The 25189-nt window shown below is 40.8% G+C and overlaps 1 protein-coding gene across 3 annotated transcripts in view; it reads left to right on the top strand.

Annotated features, from left to right (window-relative positions):
- Positions 1–25189, top strand: part of LOC135241163 (zinc finger protein 385B-like) — a 115655-nt gene that overhangs the window by 75424 nt on the left and 15042 nt on the right. For 2 of the 3 annotated variants that reach the window (XM_064311321.1, XM_064311322.1), the window contains 2 exons: positions 3317–3462; positions 14024–14134. In XM_064311321.1, the coding sequence (XP_064167391.1) occupies positions 3317–3462; positions 14024–14134 (257 nt within the window). Of the gene's footprint in view, positions 1–3316; positions 3463–11423; positions 11509–14023; positions 14135–25189 lie in introns of those variants that run through there. The other variant, XM_064311323.1, reaches the window with a different exon arrangement.

The raw sequence follows: 25189 nt of genomic DNA, 5'->3' as shown, positions 1-25189 counted from the left end.
CACAAACGTATGCACGCGTACATACACACACACGTATGCACGCGTACATGCACACACACACACACAGCGTATGCACGCGTACATTCACACACACACACACGTATGCACGCGTACATTCACACACACACACACACGTATGCACGCGTACATTCACACACACTCACACACACACACGTATGCACGCGTACATTCACACACACACACACATGTATGCACGTGTACATTCACACACACACACACACACGTATGCACGCGTACATTCACACACACACACACGTATGCACGCGTACATTCACACACACACACACACACGTATGCACGCATACATTCACACACACACACACACACACACACGTATGCACGCGTACATTCACACACACACACACACACACACGTATGCATGCGTACATTCACACACACACACACACGTATGCACGCGTACATTCACACACACACACACACACACACGTATGCACGCGTACATGCACACACACGCACACACACACGTATGCACGCGTACATTCACACACACACGTATGCACGCGTACATTCACACACACACACACACACGTATGCATGCGTACATTCACACACACACACACACACACACACACACGTATGCACGCGTACATTCACACACACACACACACACGTATGCACGCATACATGCACACACACGCAACACACTGTTGGCTGCTCCGGTACTGCGGTGTGTTTCGGAGATGCAGTGCCCTGCATTAGGGTGAGTGTTGACCTGAATACCCTGAACACTGTCCTCAGAAGAATGACTAAACAAGACCAGGTTAAAACCTAGTATATGGCTGGACCAAACACATGTGATCCGGCCGACCAATGGTGTAACTTTATAACTGGGCCAACCAATGGTGTAACTTCACTCAGTCAGTCAGTCAGTCAGTCACTCAGTCACAGACATTTGTGTTTGTAGGGCTGGCCCCACTGTTGCGGTTCAGCCAAAAAGTTTTGGGTTCACTTAAAGCAAAACCTCTGAGGTTGATTTGGCTGTAGCAAACGCTCTCCTTTCTGTCAGTGAGGGGATTTCTCAGAATGAAACCACTTAAGTTTAATTCTGCTGTTTCTGCTTAAGGCCAGGACTTACATGGTTTTATTTTGAACGGCACACTTCTTAATTTGGGTTGCCAGTTATGCTGAACGTCAGAAGAAACATGTAATGGCCACAATATCTATTATTCTGTGTCAGGAGGACTTAAAACCAAAATATGTGGGTAATAACATTACACTTTGTGCAAGGCTATTTTAAATTGCTTTAAAAATCAATTCCACATGTGTCTCATAGATGACTTGCACCAAAGATTGCCTCTAATAAATAATGATCGTTCACTGGTCAAAATACATGCTATGGTTATAGGAAAGGATTAGGGCCTTTAATTGGGAGAACAGTTCCAGTATTTACTTCAGTCAGTCTTTTTATCTGTAAGCATGGTTTGATTAGTTACCCAATAAACCATTCTATGTTGATCATTTTAGTTGCAGATGTAGATTATTATTATTATTATTATTATTATTATTATTATTATTATTAATAATAATAATAATAATAATGATGATGGTAATAATAATAATAATAATAATATGATGGTAATAATAATAATAATAATAATAATAATAATAATAATAAATAATGAAATGCAATTCAATATATTCCCTTATCCAGAAAGATGTATATGTGTTCATATATCAAAGATAAAGTTTTAGTGATATTTGTTGGTATTCTACTGTACATGCTTAATGTCTTTATTGTTATTTTGTTCATATGACTGTTTCCCTTTAAGGGCTGGGCTAATCTAATTCATTTGAAACTGACTGCATGACTCAACTCACATGATGAAAATTTGTTTGGCTGTGTTAACTATTGTTGTTTGTGTGTATGTGTGCGTGCGCGCGCGTGCATGCGTGTGTGTATGTGTGAGTGTGTATGTATGTGCGTGCGTGAGAGTGTGTGTGTGTGTGTGTGTGTGTGCATGCATACATGTGTGCGTGTGAATGCATGTGTGTGTGTGTGTTTTTGTGTATGTGTGCGTGCATGTGTGTGTGTGCATGTGTCTCTCTGTGTGTGTGCATGTGTGTGTGCATGCATGCGTGTGTTTGTGTGTGTGTGCATGTGTGTGTTTGTGTGTGTGTGTGCATGTGTGTGTATGTGTTTGTTGAAGGGGTGGCTCACCCAGCCTTACACTCTCATGCACTTCTGTCTCTTGGCAGTATAAGCCAAGAGACAGATGTGAGCTCTCTGGATTTGTGTGTGTGTCTGTTGGTTTGATGGTATTTGGTGAGTGTTTTCAGTGTGCAGTTGTGATTGATGGCGCTGTTAAGAAAGATCACAGAGCTCTCTGGAAGGGCTGAACGTTGAGAGCAGAGTGCCAGTTAGAGTCTGCTGCCTCGTCAGTGAGTGGAGAAGAGGCTCCAGTCACACAGGCTTCAGTGAGAGTGCGGTCAGGCCCAGCACACGCACCAGCACAGGCTCCAGTCACACAGGCACCAGTCACACATGCTCCATTCACACAGGCACCAGTCACTCAGGCTCCAGTAACACAGGCTGCAGTCACACAGGCACCAGTCACACAGGCTGCAGTAAGAGTGCAGTCAGCTCCAGCACAGGCACCAGTCACACAGGCTCCAGTCGCACAGGCTGCAGTCACACAGGCTCTAGTCACACAGGCACCAGCACAGGCACCAGTTACACAAGCTGCAGTCACACAGGCCACAGTAAGAGTGCAGTCAGCACCAGCACAGGCACCAGTCACACAGGTATCAGTGAGAATTCGGTCAGGCCCAGCACAGGCTCCAGCACAGGCACCAGTCACACAGGCTTCAGTGAGAATGCGGTCAGGCCCAGCACAGGCTCCAGCACAGGCACCAGTCACACAGGCATCAGTGAGAATGCGGTCAGGCCCAGCACAGGCTCCAGCACAGGCACCAGTCACACAGGCTTCAGTGAGAGTGAGCCCTCTTTGGGCTTTGGCACAATGTGTACATGCAGTCTGTAGTCCTGGTTGGATCATGTATGCAAGCGGTCTGGGGCCTGTGCTCCCCCTCGCTCCCCCAGATCCGCGAGCCACATGTTGCTCTCCACAGCCCTGTGATAGCCGACCATGTTCGGCTTCGTCCAAGAGCTGATGAGATTCTCTCCATCCGTTCCTGTGGACTTTATCTTTTATTAAATTCATATGAGTGCTCAAAATAGATCTCTGACTTCTTCCGCTTAAGACATCTCTCTCTTTATCTTCCCCCCCTTCTCTCTCTCTCTCTCTCTTCCCCCTTCTCTCTCTCTCTCTCTCAGGAAGTCCGTGTCAGAGCAGTACGCTCCCGGCTCTTGTGCGGACCCCTTCCCTGATGCCGCCACAGTCCGTGTTGGATGTGAAGCCCTTTCTGTCTTTCCCAGTGGACAGTGCATCTCCCGTTGGACTCTTTCCCAACTTCAACACAGTAAGCCCAACTTTACAGGCAATGCATTATGTTCATGCTGTAATCTGGGTCTATATCATAATCGGTTGCAATTTTCTCTGAGCCTAGTGTGCGGTGTGTGTGAAGAACAGAAAGAAGTCTTATGATTAGCTTTCTACATTAGTGCTGACAGCGTTTTTGAGCCTATTCAGCTTGATTCATCATTAATGCAAGAACTTCACAACAGGAGCGTGTGTGTGTGCGTGTGTGTGTGTGTTTCTGTACTTGTGTGTGCTTATGTGTGCTCGTGTGTGTTTCTGTACTTGTGTGTGTGTGTGCTTGCGTGTGTGTGCATGTGTATGTGTGTTTGTGTGTGTGTGTATGTGTGTGTGTGTGTTTCTGTGCTTGTGTGTGTATGTTGTGTGTATTTGCATGTGTGTGTGCGTGTGTGTGTGTGTATGTGTATGTGCGTGTGTGTTTGCATGTTTCTGTGTGTGTGTGTGTGTGTTCCCTCCCCCAAATGAAGCTCTGAAGCCAGTGGGGAAGATCGATTTTCATCTTTATCTCCCATAAGCAGCTTTAGTGGAGACAGTGGATTTCAGGCAGGTTATTAGTGCAGGTGAGAAGGTCTGAAATAGAAAACAGATCAAGGACTTGTGCTCCTTCATTAACCCTTTGCTGTCTCTAATGCTTCAACCAGCAGCATCCTGAGTAGAGGCCAGCTTTAGCTACGCTAGCCTTTCTGCTGACCATTCTCCACTCATACAATATGCTCTTTATCCCCGTTTATGGATCTTTACTGGAGCAATTCAGGTTAACTGCCCTCACCGAGCTTCGAAGCTTGACCTCAGAGTTTAGAGTTGCTAAGTAGCTAAGACCCTATTCTAGTAGTATAAACGTACTACTTGCTTAAACTTGCCATTCAAAGTTAGATACACTACATAATGTTATGATTCGATCCAGTCCATTGTGCACTGAAAATAAAAAATGTATCATGGATGGATGAAAACATTTGTGGATTTCTCTGATGGGTTGCAATTAAAGTTTTTTTTAATTTTTACATTGTCTTGCTTTTGGATCAAGCTCCATCCAATGAGGCATTTGCTTGAACATGAGAAAATGTTTCTTTTATGACTTTTTGCACTTTAGGATGCATTTTGTTGCTGTTGTCAGCAGTTACATAATGAAAGATGACAAGTGAGCCAGTACCTGTGGCAGCCATACATGCCCAAACTATAACACCCCCATCACCATGTTTCACAGATGTGGGGGGGTGCTTTGGATCTTGGGCAGTTCCTTTTGGCCTCCACACTTTGCTTTTACCATCACTCTGATACAAATGTATGTTGGCCTCATCTGTCCACAAGACCTTTTTCCAAAACTCTGTAGCGTCTTTAACCTTTTAGCGCAAAGCCCCTAGTGGTCGGTGTGCCGAGATTACTAAACTTAGAAATTCGGTGCTACTGCAACCAAAGTATGAGTTGAAACAGAAACGCATTGTTTTAGATTCATTAGTAGACCATACACGACATCTATGCCGAATACTGAGTTTTGAAGTGCCGCCATTGTCGTTCTGGTCGTTCATTTAACACGCACCCCCTCCCTGCAGTCTCATCTACAAAACACCCCCCACCCTTGACATAATGGACAATATTGTCTATCTTGGCATTCATAAAAATATTCTTTCACCACTAAAAAATCGTATTCTGTCATAGCCACAAGATAAACCCGACAATAGCGCTAAGATATGCCCATACAGCAGTGAAAATGCTGAATAACGAAATAAACGAGAAAAAGTTTTTTTTAAATGATACCATGTCATTCTACAGTCAATATCTAGGACTAAATATTGAATAAATACACAACCTTACCATTGGCTTTACGCGTAGATGTCCCTTTTGAGACTGAATGGTCATATATTGTCTTGGACAATCCGTTTTGGAAATGTAGGCGCATGTGTGATGCCTGGGTACCTTCCAAAATAGCTGTGCGTAATACCACACCTGTTGTTTACGGCGTCGTCGCCCTTTTTAGTACAGTTTGGCTTGATTGACAATTAATTTATTCAGTAGGTGAGAGTATAAGCTTTCTAACGATGTATAACATGTCTAATTTTGCTTTTGGAATAGCGTTTTATATGTCAGCGTAACCGGAAGTTTTCTTATCCTCGCATTCAATTACGCATTCACGTGGTAGCAGTAAAACAAAGACGCTGCTAACGAAACCTTGTCAATGATTTTTTCGAAATTTCTTGAAGAATACTATTATTATTGAGGACTTCTGAGCATAGCTAAGCCGTATGTTTGCTGATAGACCTAGCTGACATAGTTTTCTGGTGTAAGACAGGAGCGTGTAGAACTATATCATTGATTTCCTGTCTCTGTCTCCATCTACTGAAAACAGATAAGATTTCATCATTTCTATGTAAGTATTACTGCTCAAAATATTTTTGTTATATACGTTATTTTTGAAATTGAGTGTCTTTAAATAGGTTAGTGGTATTATATAATGTGGATATTTCACACTGTAAGCGTTTGTTAGTAGTGTAATAGTTTTTGTGAATCATGCAACAGTGATGACGTGAGAGTTGGAGCATTGCCAAAACGTGGTGGACTGTTGAAAATTGTTTTCATGTTGCCGTCCCATCCCCATACAAGAAAACATACAGAGTACAAAGTATAGAAATACACACAAGAGTTAAATACACATTTAGGTACTGTGCCGCATTGTGTGACAATATTTTTGAATTATTTTTTAACCTGATAGCAATGTTCCATCGTAAAACTTCATAAGGGGCTCATTTATATGCTTTATAATGGACAAAACCATTTTATTTAATTTTGGAGAGATTTTGGATATGTTTCTGGACCACTAGATATTTTAGACCACTGTACTGACTGAAAGCTTGTAATTCCGACTTGAAAATGATGCAAGTGATTTTCTTGAGTCAAAACAGTTGATTTGCAGTGAAATACATGAATATGTTGTGATTCACAGCAATGCACAATTTAGACATTTTGGACAGATTTGGAGACACTGGGTACACTGCTTAGTTTTTGCTTCATACATCTATAATAGTTCTACATATCCACCCTTAGATTTTATGAACTTGTGGTCAAGAAGTTTTTGATCCAGCACATGTATAGTTTAACCTATACATGTTAAGTTTATAGTTTAAGTATATATGCAATCTCTCAGTATTTCATTGCAAACTAAAAAAGTGCAAATTAATTTTTGATTTTTTGTCTAGACAATTGCATTTGTGGCACTTTATTTCTTCCAAAATTATGAATATAAACTAATCTGCGTTAGTATTGTAAATTGTACAAATGTCTTGCTTCACTTAAGCCATTTTTCAAGTCTCTGTGATGTTCACATCTGGAGTTACAAAGCTTTAAATAGGGTACCCCCTAAATGGGCAAGGATTGGCAAGATTTGGCATGTGCGCTAAGGGGTTAAGGTGCTTCTTAGCAAACTGTAACCTGGCCATCTTGTTTTTGCGGCTAACTAGGGGTTTGCAATTTGCAGTGTCTCCTCTGTAGTTCTGTTTGTGATGTATTCTGTGGACAGTAGTCACTAACACATCCATGCTTGCCTCCTGAAGAGTGCTTCTGGTCTGTCAGGCAGGTGTTTGTGGGTTTTTCCTCATTGTAGTGAAAATTCTTTGAGAGTGGAAAAAACACAGGAACTGAAAAGGAAAGTTTAAACAAAAGATTTTACTATAAACAATAAACAAAACAGGGAACCAAAAGGAGGCCATGATGGGCAAAACCAAAAAACTCAAATACTAGAAAAAACTTGACAAGAAAACAAATGACTAGGACAGAAACAGTGAACAGAAACATCCAGGCAGAATACAAGCAGGTCCAAAACTCCAGCAGGTAGAAACACACATGAAACGTAGGCAGGGAAAAAAATGGGCAGGTACATGCGGTCAGAAACAAACACAAGGAACCAGCAACCAAGTCAAGGGGACAAAGAACTTAAATAGACGGGTAACAAGACACAAGTGAACTCAAAGAACAATCAAACCAGAAAAGGAGGGGATAACAAGACACAGGTGGGAACAATGAGACACAAACAGAAACAATAAAATAATTGAAAGCAATAATACAGTTAACAGGGGAACGAGCAGGACACAAAACAGAAGTGACACCATCTCGCGGCCCAACAAGGAAGAACAGAGACAGATACACAGAACCATGACAGTTCCAGACAGTTGATTTTGGTGAGCCTAAGGTTTGGCCTATTTCTCTGACAGATCTTTTCTTATTTCTCAGCCTTGTAATGGCTTCCTTGACTTTCATTGGCACAACCCTGGTACTCATGTTGACACACAGCAATACAGTCTCTTAAGGCAATCAACAGGCTAGAATCAAGATTCGATGCTAAAAGCTCTAAGGAATCAATTGAACACACTTGACTAATCAGAAACATCCATGAAGCCACTTGTCCCAAGCATTATGGTGCCCTCACCTGCACCCTACACATAGGAAACATGAGATTGTGGAGTACTGAGTCAAATCAAGAAAAACAAAATGTCCGTATTCCAAACGTTGTGGAGCTCACAGTGTACGGCTCAAGATTCAGCCGCCCGTGCAGAATGCATTAATCAGTCAATCAATCAATCAATCAATCAATCAATCAATTTTTATTTGTATAGCGCTTTTAACAAAGGAGCTTTGTCACAAAGCAGCTTTACAGAGAACCGGCCCCAAAAGAGTAAGCCTAGGGCAACAGTGGCAAGGAACAAAAGTAATATGGATTGTTTGGTTCTTAGTAACTACCGGCCCATATCCAACCTCCCTTTTTTAAGTAAGATTTTAGAAAAGTTGGTTTTTAATCAGCTAAATGAATTCTTCGCAATTACAATGTGCTTGATATGTTACAGTCTGGTTTTAGGGCAAACCACAGTACAGAGACTGCCCTAGTCAAGGTAGTAAATGATCTTAGAATGAACACCGATGCAAAAAAGCTCTCTGTCCTTGTTCTCTTAGACCTCAGCGCCGCTGATACAGTTGATCATAATATCCTTCTGGACAGACTTGAGAACTGTGTTGGTCTGTCCGGCAGAGTTCTCCAATGGTTCAGATCCTATTTGACTGGTCAAGATTTCTTTGTGGCATTGGGTGATCATTCCTCAGGTGAAGTAGACATAACACGTGGTGTTCCCCAAGGCTCCATCTTGGGCCCTATTCTCTTCAGCCTGTAAGTGTTGCCACTCGGCTGTGTCATCAGAAAGCACAAAATTGATTTTCATAGTTATGCTGATGACACCCAATTATATATCTCTGTATCCCCAGATGATTTTAGCCCCATTGACTCCTTAGTGAAGTGTATTTCTGACATAAATGTATGGATGTCAGAAAATTTCCTCCAGTTGAAGAAAGATAAAACTGAGATTTTAGTCATTGGGGAAAAGGCCCAGAGAGAGAAACTGTCTGTAAAATTACAATCACTTGCACTCAACACCAAGGACCAGTTAAAAAACCTTGGTGTCATTATTGACTCAGACTTAAATTTGGAGGCCCACATCAGAAATGTCACAAAATTATCTTTTTACCATTTAAGGAATATTGCTAGAGTTTGACCGTTTCTCTCTTAGGCTGATACTGAAAAGATAATGCATGGTTTTATTACTAACAGGCTTGATTGCTGCTCTCCTGTCTGGTCTTCCAAAAAAAGCAATTGGTCAGTTACAACTAGAGCCCGACCGATGCTAGATTTTTGGGTCCGATGCCAATCCCGATTTTGGAGAGTCCTAGCCCACCGATTACCAATGTTTTGACCGATATTTTGTCAAAAAGTGCAACATTTTCAAATCAATTTGAAAAACTTATATTTTATTAACGTTTCTATATTTAAGAACATTTAACTTATAAGCAAACAAATAAAAATAAAAATAAACACACAAAGAACTTTTTAGATAGAAAAAGTAAAAGATGATATTAAATTAAATATATATATATATATATATATAAACACCATATTTAAGTGTGTGAAATCAAAATAACTCCACACCTTGCTTTCACTCCTTTCTTTTCCAGCCATCAAAAATAAAATAATAAAAAAATCAGTTTTCCAGTTTTAAACAAGTATTTTTATGAATATTATTATTATTGTTGTTGTTGTTATTAATTTGTTGTTATTATTTCTTAGTATCTATTCTCAGTACATTAATTATATTTTCTTATTTTATTCCTACTACATGATCTCAAAGAGTAAGACTATCTAGCGAGCTTCCCTGTCCATAAGAATTAGGCGGTGAAAATAACTACAATGCGCTCTGACGCGTGACTAGATGACACACTCCCTCGCAATAACGCATTAGCTATTGACACAGCCTCATTATTTCTTATTATATATTCTTAGTAAGTTAAATGAATTATATTTTCTTATTTTATTTCTACTACATGATCTCAAAGAGTAAGACATTATCTAGCGGAGCTAAAGAGTGAATCAAGTGTAACGTTAGATGAAATTAAATTGACTGGATGAAATACGTGAAAAAAAACTACAATGCGCTTTCGTGCAGGTTACCCGCGCTAACTGTTGGTTGATTCACTTCTCCAACAGCAATCCTTCTCTCGTGTTATCACGACAAAGCTAGATAACATGGCTTAAAATGATCCATGTTAGAAGTGTTTTATCTGCGTTTTTACTGTCTGGTTAGCTTGCTACGATGACGCGTGACTAGATGACACACTCGCTTGCAATCACGCGTTGGCTATTTACACAGAATCATATAGTAGCTAATATCATTATCTCAGATAAAAAAGCAAATGTGTGATACATTCAATCACCATTTTATTTTGGCTGGTTATTTATTTGAGAATACAGCGATGTCCTCTGGAAATGTAGATCCTACGCTGCTTATGTGCTCACTGCCACTTCATAAAGGCTTGCTAGCCAGCTAGCTTGCTAAAGTGAACCAAATATGTTAGCTAGCTCGCTTGCTTGATAATGAGGATTAATAAACATAGTGGTCGTAAACGCATTTAATTAAAAACTTTCACTAAATATAGATACCTTCATTGCGGCAATCGAATCTGTGCAGACAAGTCTTGCAGTGGAGAATATTGGATGAGGCACAAGTGACAAACGTCTTATTAGAGAAGTAGCGCGTCAGCTGCTGCAGTTCACACATGTATTAGAGCTCTCTCTACTGGATAATTCTAGTAAATAGCAATTACAACGTTCGAACAGACAAGTACAGATGAATAATCATTGTTTTTTTGTTTATTATACTTATTAAAAAATCGGGGCACATCGGCGGCATAACTGCCGATCCCGATGTTGTCAAAAAAGTCAAATAATGGCCGATATATCGGCCATACCGATATATCGGTCGGGCTCTAGTTACAACTTGTGCAGAATGCAGCAGCACGCGTACTGACAAAGACCAGAAGGAGAGCACACATCACTCCCATTTTAAAGTCCTTGCATTGGTTGCCTGTTAGTTTTAGAATAGATTTTAAGATCCTTTTATTGGTTTTGAAATCACTAAATGGCAATGCACCTGCCTATTTATCCGAGATGCTTTAGGTAGTGCGAAGACCTGACTTGATGTAGGTTTACTGTCAAGGGCTGAACAAAAGCATGAAAGCTTTTAGCTATTATGGTCCTAGCTTTTGGAACAGCCTGCCGGAGAATCTACAGGTTTCTGAGTCTGTGGACATTTTAAAAAAAAATCTTAAGACACACCTTTTTGGCATTGCTTTTACCTAGGTTTTTGCATTGCTTTTATTTATTTAGTTTAGTTTTATTTATTTTATTATTTATTTATTATTATTATTATTATTATTATTATTATTATTATTATTATTATTATTACTATTATTATTATTATTTGTTTGTTCCTTTTCTATCTTTTTAATTATAATTAAAATAATTCTTTTAAATTATTTCAATTATTCTTTGCAATTATTTTCTGTGAAGCACATTAAGTTGCACTTACTGTATGAAATGTGCTATACAAATAAAGTTTGATTGATTGATTGAAGGAAAAACTCCCTGACTGATAACAGGAAGAAACCTTGAGCAGAACTGGACTCAGAGGACGAACCCATCTGCTGCGGGCAGGCACCGGTGGGCATTACCCATCTCTCCTTGTGCTTCTGTTTTTACTATCTCCCTCTCTGTTACCCTTTTTTTATTAACCTAGTTGCCAGAATATAATGTAGTGCATTGCTTGTTTCTAGTTGGCCAATTATGCCTTTTGATATGTCCCTTGCAAAGAACAAACAATTTAAAAAAATGTTTGTTTATTTTGTTTCTTTGCATGCAAAGTTCTGCACAGGCACATTCAAGCAGTACGCAGACATGAAGAGAAATGTTACGTGCGCTGACATGCTTTTTGAGATACAGGTGCATTGCTGCAGCTCCACATAGCTACATAGCCCCTTCATACGCATCACATAAACAGTAATAACTGCCTATGTCAGCAGTTGCAAAGAGGCAGTTGGTGTGCATCACTTATTATGTCATGGTAATGTCAATTGCGGCAACAGACATTAACACACTGTATGACTATCTGCACATGAGCAATTATTACTGATTATGTAGTACTTATAAAAAAGTTATATGACTCTTATGAAGGCCCATTATTACTGGGTATTGTCAGGGTTTTAATTATGTTTGCCTCAGAGATGGACATGCTCCATAACCCTTTGAAATGTTTCTTAAATGGCAATGTATCAAATGCCAAGCTCTATTTGCTGAGCAAGCCTTTTAAGGCTGCTAGGTAAAAAAAGTGTGTTTTTACAGGCTATTACCGCAGTTAAGTTAATATGTATCGCTGACTGACAGTTCACACTCACATCACAGATTAAACAGATGTGTGTGCGAGTGTGTGTGTGCATGTGTACGTGCGTGTGAGTGTGTGCATGTGTGTGTATGCGAGTGTGTGCATGTGTACGTGTGTGTGAGTGTGTGTGCGTGTGTGTGTATGCGAGTGTTTGCGCGTGTGTGTATGCGAGTGTGTGCATGCGTGTGTGTGCGAGGGTGTGTGTGTGTGAGTGTGTGCATGTGTGCGTGTGTCCGAATGTGTGTGTGAGTGTGTGTGTGACAGGACTGTATTGCTCTCCAGAGGGCGGTCTGTGAGTGATTGTGACAGAAGCCTGCAAGTTTATGTGGGCATGTACTCATGAGAACAGTATCAAATCAGTGTGAGTCTAACATTTATAACATAGCGCCTTTATATTACTGTTTCCAACCGACCTGAAAACATTAATTTAATACACTCTCTCACTCTCTCATTCCTAATATTATTGAAAATTTGTTATTGTTTTGAAACAGTTAATGTCCAAATAAAGTGGCTTTTAAATGAAATAAGCCTTTAGGATTAACCTCAGTCTGAGCTCAGTTCCACATACTAACCTCAGTCTGAGTGAGCTCAGTTCCACATGCTAACCTCAGTCTGAGTGTGCTCAGTTCCACATGCTAACCTCAGTCTGAATGAGCTCAGTTCCACATGCTAACCTCAGTCTGAGTGAGCTCAGTTCCCATGCTAACCTCAGTCTGAGTGAGCTCAGTTCCACATGCTAACCTCAGTCTGAGTGTGCTCAGTTCCACATGCTAACCTCAGTCTGAATGAGCTCAGTTCCACATGCTAACCTCAGTCTGAGTGAGCTCAGTTCCCATGCTAACCTCAGTCTGAGTGAGCTCAGTTCCACATGCTAACCTCAGTCTGAGTGTGCTCAGTTCCACATGCTAACCTCAGTCTGAATGAGCTCAGTTCCACATGCTAACCTCAGTCTGAGTGAGCTCAGTTCCACATGCTAACCTCAGTCTGAGTGTGCTCAGTTCCTCATGCTAACCTCAGTATGAGTGAGCTCAGTTCCACATGCTAACCTCAGTCTGAGTGAGCTCAGTTCCACATGCTAACCTCAGTCTGAGTGAGCTCAGTTCCACATGCTGACCTCGGTCTGAGTGAGCTCTGTTCCACATGCTAACCTCAGTATGAGTGAGCTCTGTTCCCATGCTAACCTCAGTCTGAATGAGCTCAGTTCCACATGCTAACCTCAGTCTGAGTGAGCTCAGTTCCCATGCTAACCTTAGTCTGAGGGAGCTCAGTTCCACATGCTAACCTCAGTCTGAGTGAGCTCAGTTCCACATGCTAACCTCAGTCTGAGTGAGCTCAGTTCCACATGCTAACCTCAGTCTGAGTGAGCTCAGTTCCACATGCTAACCTCAGTCTGAGTGAGCTCAGTTCCACGTGCTAACCTCAGTCTGAGTTATCTTAGTTTCCATGCTAACCTCAGTCTGAGTGAGCTCAGTTCCCCATGCTAACCTCAGTCTGAGTGAGCTCAGTTCCACGTGCTAACCTCAGTCTGAGTTATCTTAGTTTCCATGCTAACCTCAGTCTGAGTGAGCTCAGTTCCCCATGCTAACCTCAGTCTGAGTGAGCTCTGTTCCCATGCTAACCTCAGTCTGAGTGAGCTCTGTGCGTGTGTGTGTGTGTGGTAGGGGTGTGTGTGTGGAGGGTTCTGTGTGGTGGGGTTTGTGTGTGTTGGTGTGTGTGTGGTGAGGCAGTGTATGTGTTGGTGTGTGTATATTGTTGTGTATATATTTTGAGATAAGTATGCTGCTGTGGCCTTTGCAGATGGACCCTGTGCAGAAAGCTGTAATTAACCACACGTTTGGAGTCTGTGTCCCACCAAAGAAGAAGCAAGTCATTTCCTGCACTGTCTGCCAGCTGCGCTTCAACTCTGACGTGAGTAGAGCACGCTGTCTTTACCATATGTGTGGTGTGTGTGCGTGCGTGTGGACTTGTACTACTATCTTTGTGAGAACCAAATGTCCTCACAAGGATAGAAAGATGAGGAAAATTATGGAAAGTGAGGACCTTTTGCTGGTCCTCACAATTTCAAGAGGCTGTTTTAGGGTTAGAATTAGGTTAAGGTTAGTGGTTAGAGTTAGGGTTAGGGTTAGGGTTTGAGGTTACGGAATGAATGTAATCAATGGAAATCAGTCGGAAGTCCTCACAAGTATAGCAGTACAATGCTGTCTGAGTGTGCGTGTGTATGTGTGTGTGTCTGTGTGTGCGTGCATGTGTGCGTGTGTCTGTTTGTGCGTGTGTCTGTGTGTTTGTGTGTGTGCGTGTTCATGCATACATGTGAATGTGCTTGCATGCATGCCACACTTTAGTTTAAGTGTAATGATTTAATACTAAACATTGTCAGATTGATAATACTTGGTTCAAATAACTTAAATTCATTTTAAGATATTGGATTTATTTATATTTAATTGTAATTCAGATTCACTATTTAGGGATCACATCCAGTTACCCTGTTACTGTCTCAGCACTCTGAATACTGAACCCAGAATAACCAAAGAAAAACAGAAAGAAACGCTTTTATCAACCTAACACTTAAAAGTTATGTTTGTGGGAATTTACCCTCTGATTAATTCAGATGCCTCTATTTGACTGTTAGAGGACCATTCTGTCATTGTGATAGAGAAACCACAAGCAAGCGTGTATCAGCCATTACAAATTTTAATAAGAGGTGATGCAGAAATGATAAGTTTGATGATAACACTAAATGCTACCCTAATATGACACACAATTCTAACAACTAGATACTAACGATACTACTAAATAGAAACACAATGTGATTTGACGCAATTCCTAACATATATGGCTACGAGATGACTGGCGAGACCTGCATTCAGTGGTATTACAGTATAGGCAGAGGGTACTGCTAAACAGAAGCTCACTAGCCTATGAACTAATACAATTCTAAACATGCAGTATATGGTTAAGAGGAGACAGACATCACAGGAATGGAATTAGCTTTGGCAATAGTTTTGGCACCCCGCTATAGTGATTTACCACAATTAGACTAGTAGATTTATGCTGCCAGTTTGTATTAGCGAGCTTCTACTACTAAAATAAAGGCAAGTTCTTATGCTGTTTACGAGATTAGAATTCTGACAACAGCTGACATCTCCCGATGTGGAATTTAAAATTCTGATTGTATCAACTTGATGTTATTTACAAACTGCGTGTAAAACTGTAGTGTGTGTCTTGTTGAATGACTTATTAAATGATTGTCTTGGTAGATGTTGGCTTCTGAAACTGCCTTTTCAGTGTTGGCATGGCCAAAAATGGGATGTTCCAGAATGGACTGGTACTAGACTACGCCATTTTGGGCCTTGCTCATATGATTTTGCTCATATGTCTGTCATGGTCCTGTTTTCCTGTCTGTGTTTCCCTTGTTGGGCCACCAGATGGCGGCACTTCTGTTTTGTGTCCTGCTCCCCCCCTGTTAATTGTATGATTGTTTTCAATTGTCTCGTTATCCCATCATTGTTCCCACCTGTGTCTTGTTATCCCCTCCTTCTGGTTTGATTGTTTTTTGAGTTCACCTGTGTCTTGTTACCCCCTGTCTATTTGTCCCCTTGACTCGGGTGCTGGTTCCTTGTGTTTGTTCCCGAATTCTGTTTGTTGCAAACCGTATGTACCTGCCTGTATTTTGTTCCTGACTTGTGTTTTGTTTGACCTTCCCTTGTGCTCTGCCTTCCCGTGTTCTGCCCTGCCTGTGTTTTTGAGTTCCTGTTGTTTTCTGTTTCATTAGATTATTTTTTGAGTTTGTGTTTTTGCCCATTGTGGCCTTGTCTGTTCCCTGTTTGTTTGCCTGTCGTTAGTAAAGTCTTTGTTAATTTTCCCTTTTTGAGTTTGCGTTTTTTCCCCTCTGCATTTGGGTCCCCCCTACCCTTACCGTGACAATGTCATGAAGTGAGTGCAGTATGTTTTAGTACTTTAAGATTTTCAGCATATTTTAACTATATCAAGTCAAGGTAAATTGAGAATTTTGATAATCGTGGCATGAAATTTCCATACCGTCCCATCCTTAGTGTGCGGTTATGTTTTGTTTTTGCGCTATGGCTGCTAACTATCAATCACGACATGCATACATGTATGCTATTAGATAAGGTAGAACAAAATCATGCAAGTGATACCCTAGATGTTGAGTGACTAACTCGATGTCTATTAATGTTCTTATTAATGAAACATGTTAATGATTCATGCAAAGATGACGGGCATAATGGCTTTAAAACTGATGACGTTTAATATTTATTCAAGCTTTTTAGTGTACCTAGCAATTGGTTCAGTCAAGCACATGGGTTGATCTTCAGAGAAAGTCAGCCTGCTAGCTAGTATACTAACAGCTGTGCTTATTCATTAAGCAGGCTTATGTTGCCATTGATTGTTGCCATAAAATTGAGTAGCCAATTAACAATGGCAGTACTTAAGACAATATAGGAAGGGCCTATATTAAAACATACATCAAATTATGTCTATGTAATCATCCCTATGGGTAATAGTCTTTGTTGTAATACATAGCTATGTCATTATGTTTTCATAATTTCTTGGATTGATAAAGCAGTCAAAGGATGATTTGACTGTCCTCTGAAATATGTGATAATAATAATAATAATGCTACATCCATTAAGTTTCAAGTTTATTTTATTTATATAGCACCTTTCCTGCAAAAAGCAGCTCAAAGTGCTGTACAAAAACAACATTATCTATACCCGCTTATCCTGAACAGGGTCACAGGGGGTGCTGGAGCCTATCCCAGTGTGCACTAGGCGAGAGGCAGGAATACACCCACCAATCTATCGCTGGGCACACACCATTCACTCACACACTCATACCTATGGGCAATTTAGAGTCTCCAATTAGCCTACTTGCATGTACTTTGGACTGTGGAGGGAAACCAGAATGCTCTAAGGAAACCCACGCGGACACGGGGAGAACACGCAAACTCCACACAGAAAGGCCCCAAGCCAAGATTCAAACCCACCACCTTCTTGCTGTGAGGCAACAGTGCTACACACTGCACCACCATGCTGCCCCATAATAATAATAATAATAATAATAATAATAAACTTTTCATTAAAATGTAGCTGTTCTGGGGGATCCCTCCAATTTTTTTTGCCTAGGGCCCCGAGAAGTCTAGAGCAGTGGTTCTCAGACTCGGTCCTGGGGGCCCACTGTGGATGCTGGTTTTCATTCCAACCACAATTGCAATCTCAGAATTTTAACAAGCTGTTCATTTTTCTTAATTAGGTGTTTTTCATGTTAAGAGGAATTATTTACCCTCTTTAGCCACATTATGTCAGAAATAGCTATGCATGGCATGAAGAATAAAATCCCATTGCGTTATTGTGTTGCTTTTTAAGTGATTGCAAACAATCACTTTGCAAAAGAGGTAACATTTTTAACAGATCAAATTAACGAGGGGAATTAATAGGCTCCTAATTAGGTTCCTGAACACATGTGTTTCAGTGCTTTAAGTGCATAACATTTCCCTTAAACTAATTAGCACAACACAGGTTTGACTCGTTATCATTTTCTTTGTTTTTGAATTTTTTGTTATCTATCAAGTGATTAGATTTAGTGGCCTGGTGTTCACACTTTCCCCAATTAGGAACCTGTTGCTTTGCCTCAGTTTTTATTTTGATTAGTTTAAAAAAATTTTTTTTTTTTTTACCTCTGTACATAATCATCTACAATATAGCACACTGTGAATAAGGGACTTTTATTCTTCATGGCAGGCGTAGCTATTAATAACACGAGGTGGCTTAAGTGGGCAAATAATCCCTCTGACACGAGAAGCACCTAATTAAGGAAAAATAATAGTTTGTTACAATTCCGGGATTGCAATTGTGGTTAGAACAAAAACCAGCATACACAGTGGGCCCCCAGAACCGAGGTTGAGAACCACTGGTCTAGAGATATTATCAACGCATGCTAATAGTCAGTAGTGTTCTACGGGAGTGTCAAGCGACTATCCAGGCACCAAGTTTAACCACCAGGGTCCAAGTTGAACTATGCGGTTGTTCCCTGTACTTGGACCGGTACTTCTCTCTAGGGGTTTCGTCATACTTGTTCCTGGTTATGGTTATACACTTTGTTGTACATCGCTCTGGATAAGAGCGTCTGCCAAATGCCTGTAATGTAATGTAATGAGAAGGTGCTATCTGAGGCTATGAAACAGCAGGAGGTCAACACCTCATGCTTGGTTTACAATGTGCAATCATTTGGTACTATGCCTCCACTACATAAAAAATGTGTTGATAATCCCCTCAATGTCATCTACTGCTTTGATCTTAAAATTGTGGATGTCTGCTGTCTGGAGATCCCAAGCAGAAGTGGGGGAGCGTTGGAATGTTGAAGATAACAGAAACAGGCTCATTTGGGAGAGTGTTGGAATGTTGAAGATAACAGAAACAGGCTCATTTGGGAGAGTGTTGGAATGTTGAAGATAACAGAAACAGGCTCATTTGGGAGAGTGTTGAAATGTTGAATATAACATATACAAGCTCATTTGGGAGAATGTTGGAATGTTGAAGATAACAGATACAAGCTCATTTGGGAGAGTGTTGGAATGTTGAAGATAACAGAAACAGGCTCATTTGGGAGAATGTTGGAATGTTGAAGATAACAGATACAGGCTCATTTGAGAGAGTGTTGGAATGTTGAAGATAACAGATACAGGCTCATTTGAGAGAGTGTTAGACTGTTGAAGATAACAGAAACAGACTCATTTGAGAGAGTGTTGGAATGTTGAAGATAACAGATACAGGCTCATTTGGGAGAGTGTTGGAATGTTGAAGATAACAGATACAGGCTAATTTGGGAGAGTGTTGGAATGTTGAAGATAACAGAAACAGGCTCATTTGGGAGTGTGTTGGAATGTTGAAGATAACAGATACAGGCTAATTTGAGAGAGTGTTGGAATGTTGAAGATAACAGATACGGGCTAATTTGGGAGAGTGTTGGAATGTTGAAGATAACAGATACAGGCTCATTTGGGAGAGTGTTGGAATGTTGAATATAACAGATACAGGCTCATTTGGGAGAGTGTTGGAATGTTGAAGATAACATAAACAGGCTCATTTGGGAGAGTGTTGGAATGTTGAAGATAACAGAAACAGGTTCATTTGGGAGAGTGTTGGAATGTTGAAGATAACAGAAATAGGCTCATTTGGGAGAGTGTTGGAATGTTGAAGATAACATAAACAGGCTCATTTGGGAGAGTGTTGGAATGTTGAAGATAACAGAAACAGGCTCATTTGGGAGTGTGTTGGAATGTTTAAGATAACAGATACAGGCTAATTTGGGAGTGTGTTGGAATGTTGAAGATAACAGATACAGGCTAATTTGGGAGAGTGTTGGAATGTTGAAGATAACAGAAACAGGCTCATTTGGGAGAGTGTTGGAATGTTGAAGATAACAAATACAGGCTCATTTGGGAGAGTGTTGGAATGTTGAAGATAACAAATATAGGCTCATTTGAGAGAGTGTTGGAATGTTGAAGATAACAGATACAGGATCACTTGGGAGAGTGTTGGAATGTTGAAGATAACAGATACAGGCTCATTTGGGAGAGTGTTGGAATGTTGAATATAACAGAAACAGGCTCATTTGGGAGAATGTTGGAATGTTGAAGATAACAGATACACGCTCATTTGGGAGAGTGTTGGAATGTTGAATGTAACATATACAGGCTCATTTGGGAGAATGTTGGAATGTTGAAGATAACAGATACAAGCTCATTTGGGAGAGTGTTGGAATGTTGAAGATAACAGAAACAGGCTCATTTGGGATAGTGTTGGAATGTTGAAGATAACAAATATAGGCTCATTTGAGAGAGTGTTGGAATGTTGAAGATAACAGATACAGGCTCATTTGGGAGAGTGTTGGAATGTTGAAGATAACAGATACAGGCTCATTTGGGAGAGTGTTGGAATGTTGAATATAACAGAAACAGGCTCATTTGGGAGAATGTTGGAATGTTGAAGATAACAGATACAGGCTCATTTGGGAGAGTGTTGGAATGTTGAATGTAACATATACAGGCTCATTTGGGAGAATGTTGGAATGTTGAAGATAACAGATACAAGCTCATTTGGGAGAGTGTTGGAATGTTGAAGATAACAGAAACAGGCTCATTTGGGAGAGTGTTGAAATGTTGAATATAACAATACAAGCTCATTTGGGAGAATGTTGGAATGTTGAAGATAACAGATACAGGCTCATTTGGGAGAGTGTTGGAATGTTGAAGATAACAGAAACAGGCTCATTTGGGAGAGTGTTGGAATGTTGAAGATAACAGATACAGGCTCATTTGGGAGAGTGTTGGAATGTTGAATATAACATATACAGGCTCATTTGGGAGAATGTTGGAATGTTGAAGATAACAGATACAAGCTCATTTGGGAGAGTGTTGGAATGTTGAAGATAACAGAAACAGGCTCATTTGGGAGAGTGTTGAAATGTTGAATATAACATATACAAGCTCATTTGGGAGAATGTTGGAATGTTGAAGATAACAGATACAAGCTCATTTGGGAGAGTGTTGGAATGTTGAAGATAACAGATACAGGCTCATTTGGGAGTGTGTTGGAATGTTGAAGATAACAGATACAGGCTAATTTGGGAGAGTGTTGGAATGTTGAAGATAACAGAAACAGGCTAATTTGAGAGTGTGTTGGAATGTTGAAGATAACAGATACAGGCTCATTTGGGAGAGTGTTGGAATGTTGAAGATAACAGATACAGGCTCATTTGGGAGAGTGTTGGAATGTTGAAGATAACAGATACAGGCTAATTTGGGAGAGTGTTGGAATGTTGAAGATAACAGATACCGGCTAATTTGAGAAAGTGTTGGAATATTGAAGATAACAGAAACAGGCTCATTTGGGAGAGTGTTGGAATGTTGAAGATAACAGAAATAGGCTCATTTGGCAGAGTGCTGGAATGTTGAAGATAACAGAAATAGGCTCATTTGGGAGAGTGTTGGAATGTTGAAGATAACAGATACAGGCTCATTTGGGAGAGCGTTGGAATGTTGAAGATAACAGATACAGGCTCATTTGGGAGAGTGTTGGAATGTTGAAGATAACAGATACAGGCTAATTTGGGAGAGTGTTGGAATGTTGAAGATAACAGAAACAGGCTCATTTGGGAGAGTGTTGGAATGTTGAAGATATCAGAAACAGGTTCATTTGGGAGAGTGTTGGAATGTTGAAGATAACAGATACAGGCTGGTATTCAACAGAAAAGGGGAGGAGCCATTTCCTGCCACCTGTTCTATTTGACATATTACTTACATCCCTTCATCTCCAGTATCACACAGTAATTGTCCATTTATGAGCCCCTGCGCCCCAGAGTCACCCCAGTGAGGTCCATACCTTATGATCTCACATGGCTGTGTCTGCTCTGGCGTAGATTTAAACAGGTGTGGTGATTAAATGGAGGTCCGCTGAGACCCCTCCTTTGAAATGAGCCACTTCGGACAGTCTGACTTGGGTTGGGTGAGGTTTATGGTACTGTGTTCTGTGGAGAAAGGATAATTAAACTTGTTACACTGTCTCAACGTTGATTAAGCCATTCAGTTGAAGATGTAGGTGATCGGTGGCATTGGGCCCAGAAACACAGAATGTGCCCACTGAGAGATTTCATTGGAAAGGCTTCTCATTGCATTTGTGTGTTTGTGTGTGTACTCTGTGTGTGTGTGTGTGTGTGTGTGTGTCTGTGCAGTATGTGTGTATGTGTGTGTGTACAGTATGTGTGTGTGTTTGTGTGTGTACAGTATGTGTGTGTGTGCATGTGTGTGTGTGTACAGTGTGTGTGTGTGCGTGTGTATGTGTGTGTCTGTGTGTGTGTGTGGGTGTGTGTTTGTGTGTGAGTACACACTTGGAGTCTGACATTATGCAGTTGCTGAAATCTGCAATTCGCTAGACAGAGACAGAGCTGCTCTCCTGCTGTGCACATTATTCTCAGATATCCCAAGTGAATAAATAGCTTCTGGATGTTCGCAGAAAGCTCCAACAATAAGGTGTTTTGACAGCCTTGCTCTTCCTGTTGCGTGTTATCTGTTGATACATTTAAAACTTTAAAATGATGCACGGTTCCCAGGGAGAATTAAAATGACTTTACTATTTATTACATATATATTGCACACAGAACTTTTTTTTTTTACTATTGGGTAACCTGAAACCATACTTTTGAGAAACAGCTGCAATAGCTCAGGATACAAATAGCAGTGGAGAAATGGCAGGCCCTTTCTGTATCCTTATAGCAGGTGTGGACAGGTGGAGCAGGTTGCTGACTCTTCAACATTGTTTCAGTGTCATCAGAAAAAAGATAAATATTTTTATCCCAGCGCTTCATCATCTCTTCTCTAGACTGACAGGTCTTAATTGGTCTCAGTCGGCAGACAATATCTTAAAATATTAAACGTATTAGTTTCAGCCTGATGCTGAGAGTATGGCCCAGGTTATGGCTGAGATTGTGCTCACAACCCGGCCCATTCATAGCCATCTGAACCTCTTACTATTTTTTTTTTTAATTTATCAATTTATTACCAGCCAAACTATACTATACTAGACTCTTGTAATCTCTGCATCTTCATAAAGAAAGCAATTTGAATATATCTACAGTGTTTTCGGAAAGTATTCAGACCCCTTCACTTTTTCCACATTTTGTTACGTTACACCCTTATTATAAAATGGATTCAGTTAATTTTATTCTCATCAGTCTACACACAATACCCCATAATGACAAAAACAGGTTTTTAGAAATCTTTGCAAATTTAATAAAAATAAAAAAGTGAAATATAACATTTACATAAGTATTCAGACCCTTTACTCAGTACTTTGGTGAGGCACCTTTGGCAGAAATTACAGCCTCAAGTCTTCTTGTGTATGACGCTCCAAGCTTGGCATATTTGGGGTATTTCTAACATCACATGCTGCTGCCACCACTATGCTTCATCATAGGGATGGTTTGGCCAGGTGATGAGCGGCGCCTGGTTTCCTCCAGATGTGACGCTTGCCATTGTAGCCAAAGAGTTCAATCTTGGTTTCATCAGACTAGAGAATTTTGTTTCTCATGGTCTGAGAGTCCTTTAGGTTCCTTTTGGCAAACTCCAAGCGGGCTGTCTTATGCCTTTTTACTGAGGAGTGGCTTCCATCTGGCCACACTACCATAAAGGCCTGATTGGTGGAGTGCTGCAGAGATGGTTGTCCTTCTGGAAGGTCCTTCCATCTCCACAGAGGAACTCTGGAGCTCTGTCAAAGTGGCCATCAGGTTCTTGGTCACCTCCCTGACTAAAGCCCTTCTGCCCCGATTGCTCAGTTTGGTCAGCTCTTAGAAGTGTCCTGGTGGTTCCGAACTTCTTCCATTTAAGAATGATGGAGGCCACTGTGTTCTTCAGGACCTTCACTACTGTAGAAATTGCAAAAAAATTTTGTACCTTTCCCCAGATCTGTACCTCAACACAATCCTGTCTCGGAGGTCTACGGACAATTCCTTTGACTTCATGGCTTGGTTATTGCTCTGACATGCACTGTCAACTGTGTGACCTTATATAGACAGGTGTGTGCATTTCCAAATAATGTCCAATCAATTGAATTTGCCACAGGTGGACTCAAAGTTGTGGAAACATCAATGGATGATCAATGGAAACAGGATGCACCTGAGCTCAATTTTGAGTGTCATAGCAAAGTGAATGAATTATAGGGGGACAGTAAAAGAGTGGAATTTAAAGAGCGGCAGTTAAAGAGCTGCAGTTAAAGAACAGAAGTTAAAGAGCTGCAGTTGAAGAGCGGAATATAAAGAACGGAAGTTAAAGAGCTCTAGTTAAATACGGAAGTTAAAGAACGGCAGTTAAAGAGCAACAGTTTAAGAGTGGCAGTTAATGAGCTGCAGCTAAAGAGTGGCAGTTAAAGAGCTGCAGTTAAAGAACGGAAGTTAAAGAGCGGCAGTTACATTACATTACATTACATTACAGGCATTTGGCAGATGCTCTTATCCAGAGCGACGTACAACCAAGTGCATAACCATAACCAGGAACAAGTATGACGAAACCCCTAGAGAGAAGTACCGGTCCAATTGCAGGGAACAACCGCATAGTTGAACTTATACTAGTAGTTAAGACAGTTAATGCACCTAAGTCACCTACGAAACACCTAGTTACAACCCTAAGCTTACAGTCATTTACAGGGGGGTAGGGAGGGATGGGGAGAGGTGCAGCCTGAAGAGGTGAGTCTTCAGTCGTCGTTTGAAATGGGTCAGTGTCTCAGCTGTTCTGACCTCCACAGGGAGGTCATTCCACCATCGTGGGGCCAGAACAGACAGGAGACGTGTTCTGGAAGTGCAGGTGCAAAGAGGGGGAGGTGCTAGGCGTCCTTAGGTAGCAGAACGAAGGGATCTGGCTGGCATGTAGGGTTTGAATATCTTGTGGAGGTATGCTGGGGCTGATCCCTTGACTGCCTGGTATGCTAGGACCAATGTTTTAAATTTGATGTGAGGTTAAAGAGCTGCAGTTAAAGAACGGAAGTTAAAGAGCAGCAGTTAAAGAACGGAAGTTAAAGAGGGGCAGTTAAAGAGGGGAAGTTAAAGAGTGGAATATAAAGAACGGCAGTTAAGGTGCAGAAGTTAAAGTGCGGCAGTTAAAGAACCGAAGTTAAAGAGCTGCAGTTAAAGAGCGGAATATAAAGAACAGAAGTTAAAGAGCAACAGTTTAAGAGCGGCAGTTAATGAGCTGCAGCTAAAGAGCGGCAGTTTAAGAGCGGCAGTTAATGAGCTGCAGCTAAAGAGCGGCAGTTAAAGAGCTGCAGTTAAAGAACGGAAGTTAAAGAGCGGCAGTTAAAGAACGGAAGTTAAAGAGCTCCAGTTAAAGAGTGGTTGATTAGATGGCCGGACTGCCAGAATCAGGCTGGGAATTTGGCCAGGACACCAGGGAGCTCT

This window comes from Anguilla rostrata, chromosome 15, assembly GCF_018555375.3.
Source record: "Anguilla rostrata isolate EN2019 chromosome 15, ASM1855537v3, whole genome shotgun sequence".
Classification (NCBI taxonomy): domain Eukaryota; kingdom Metazoa; phylum Chordata; class Actinopteri; order Anguilliformes; family Anguillidae; genus Anguilla; species Anguilla rostrata.
Note: the sequence above shows the minus strand (reverse complement) of the source record. Positions and strands in the feature narration are given on the sequence as shown.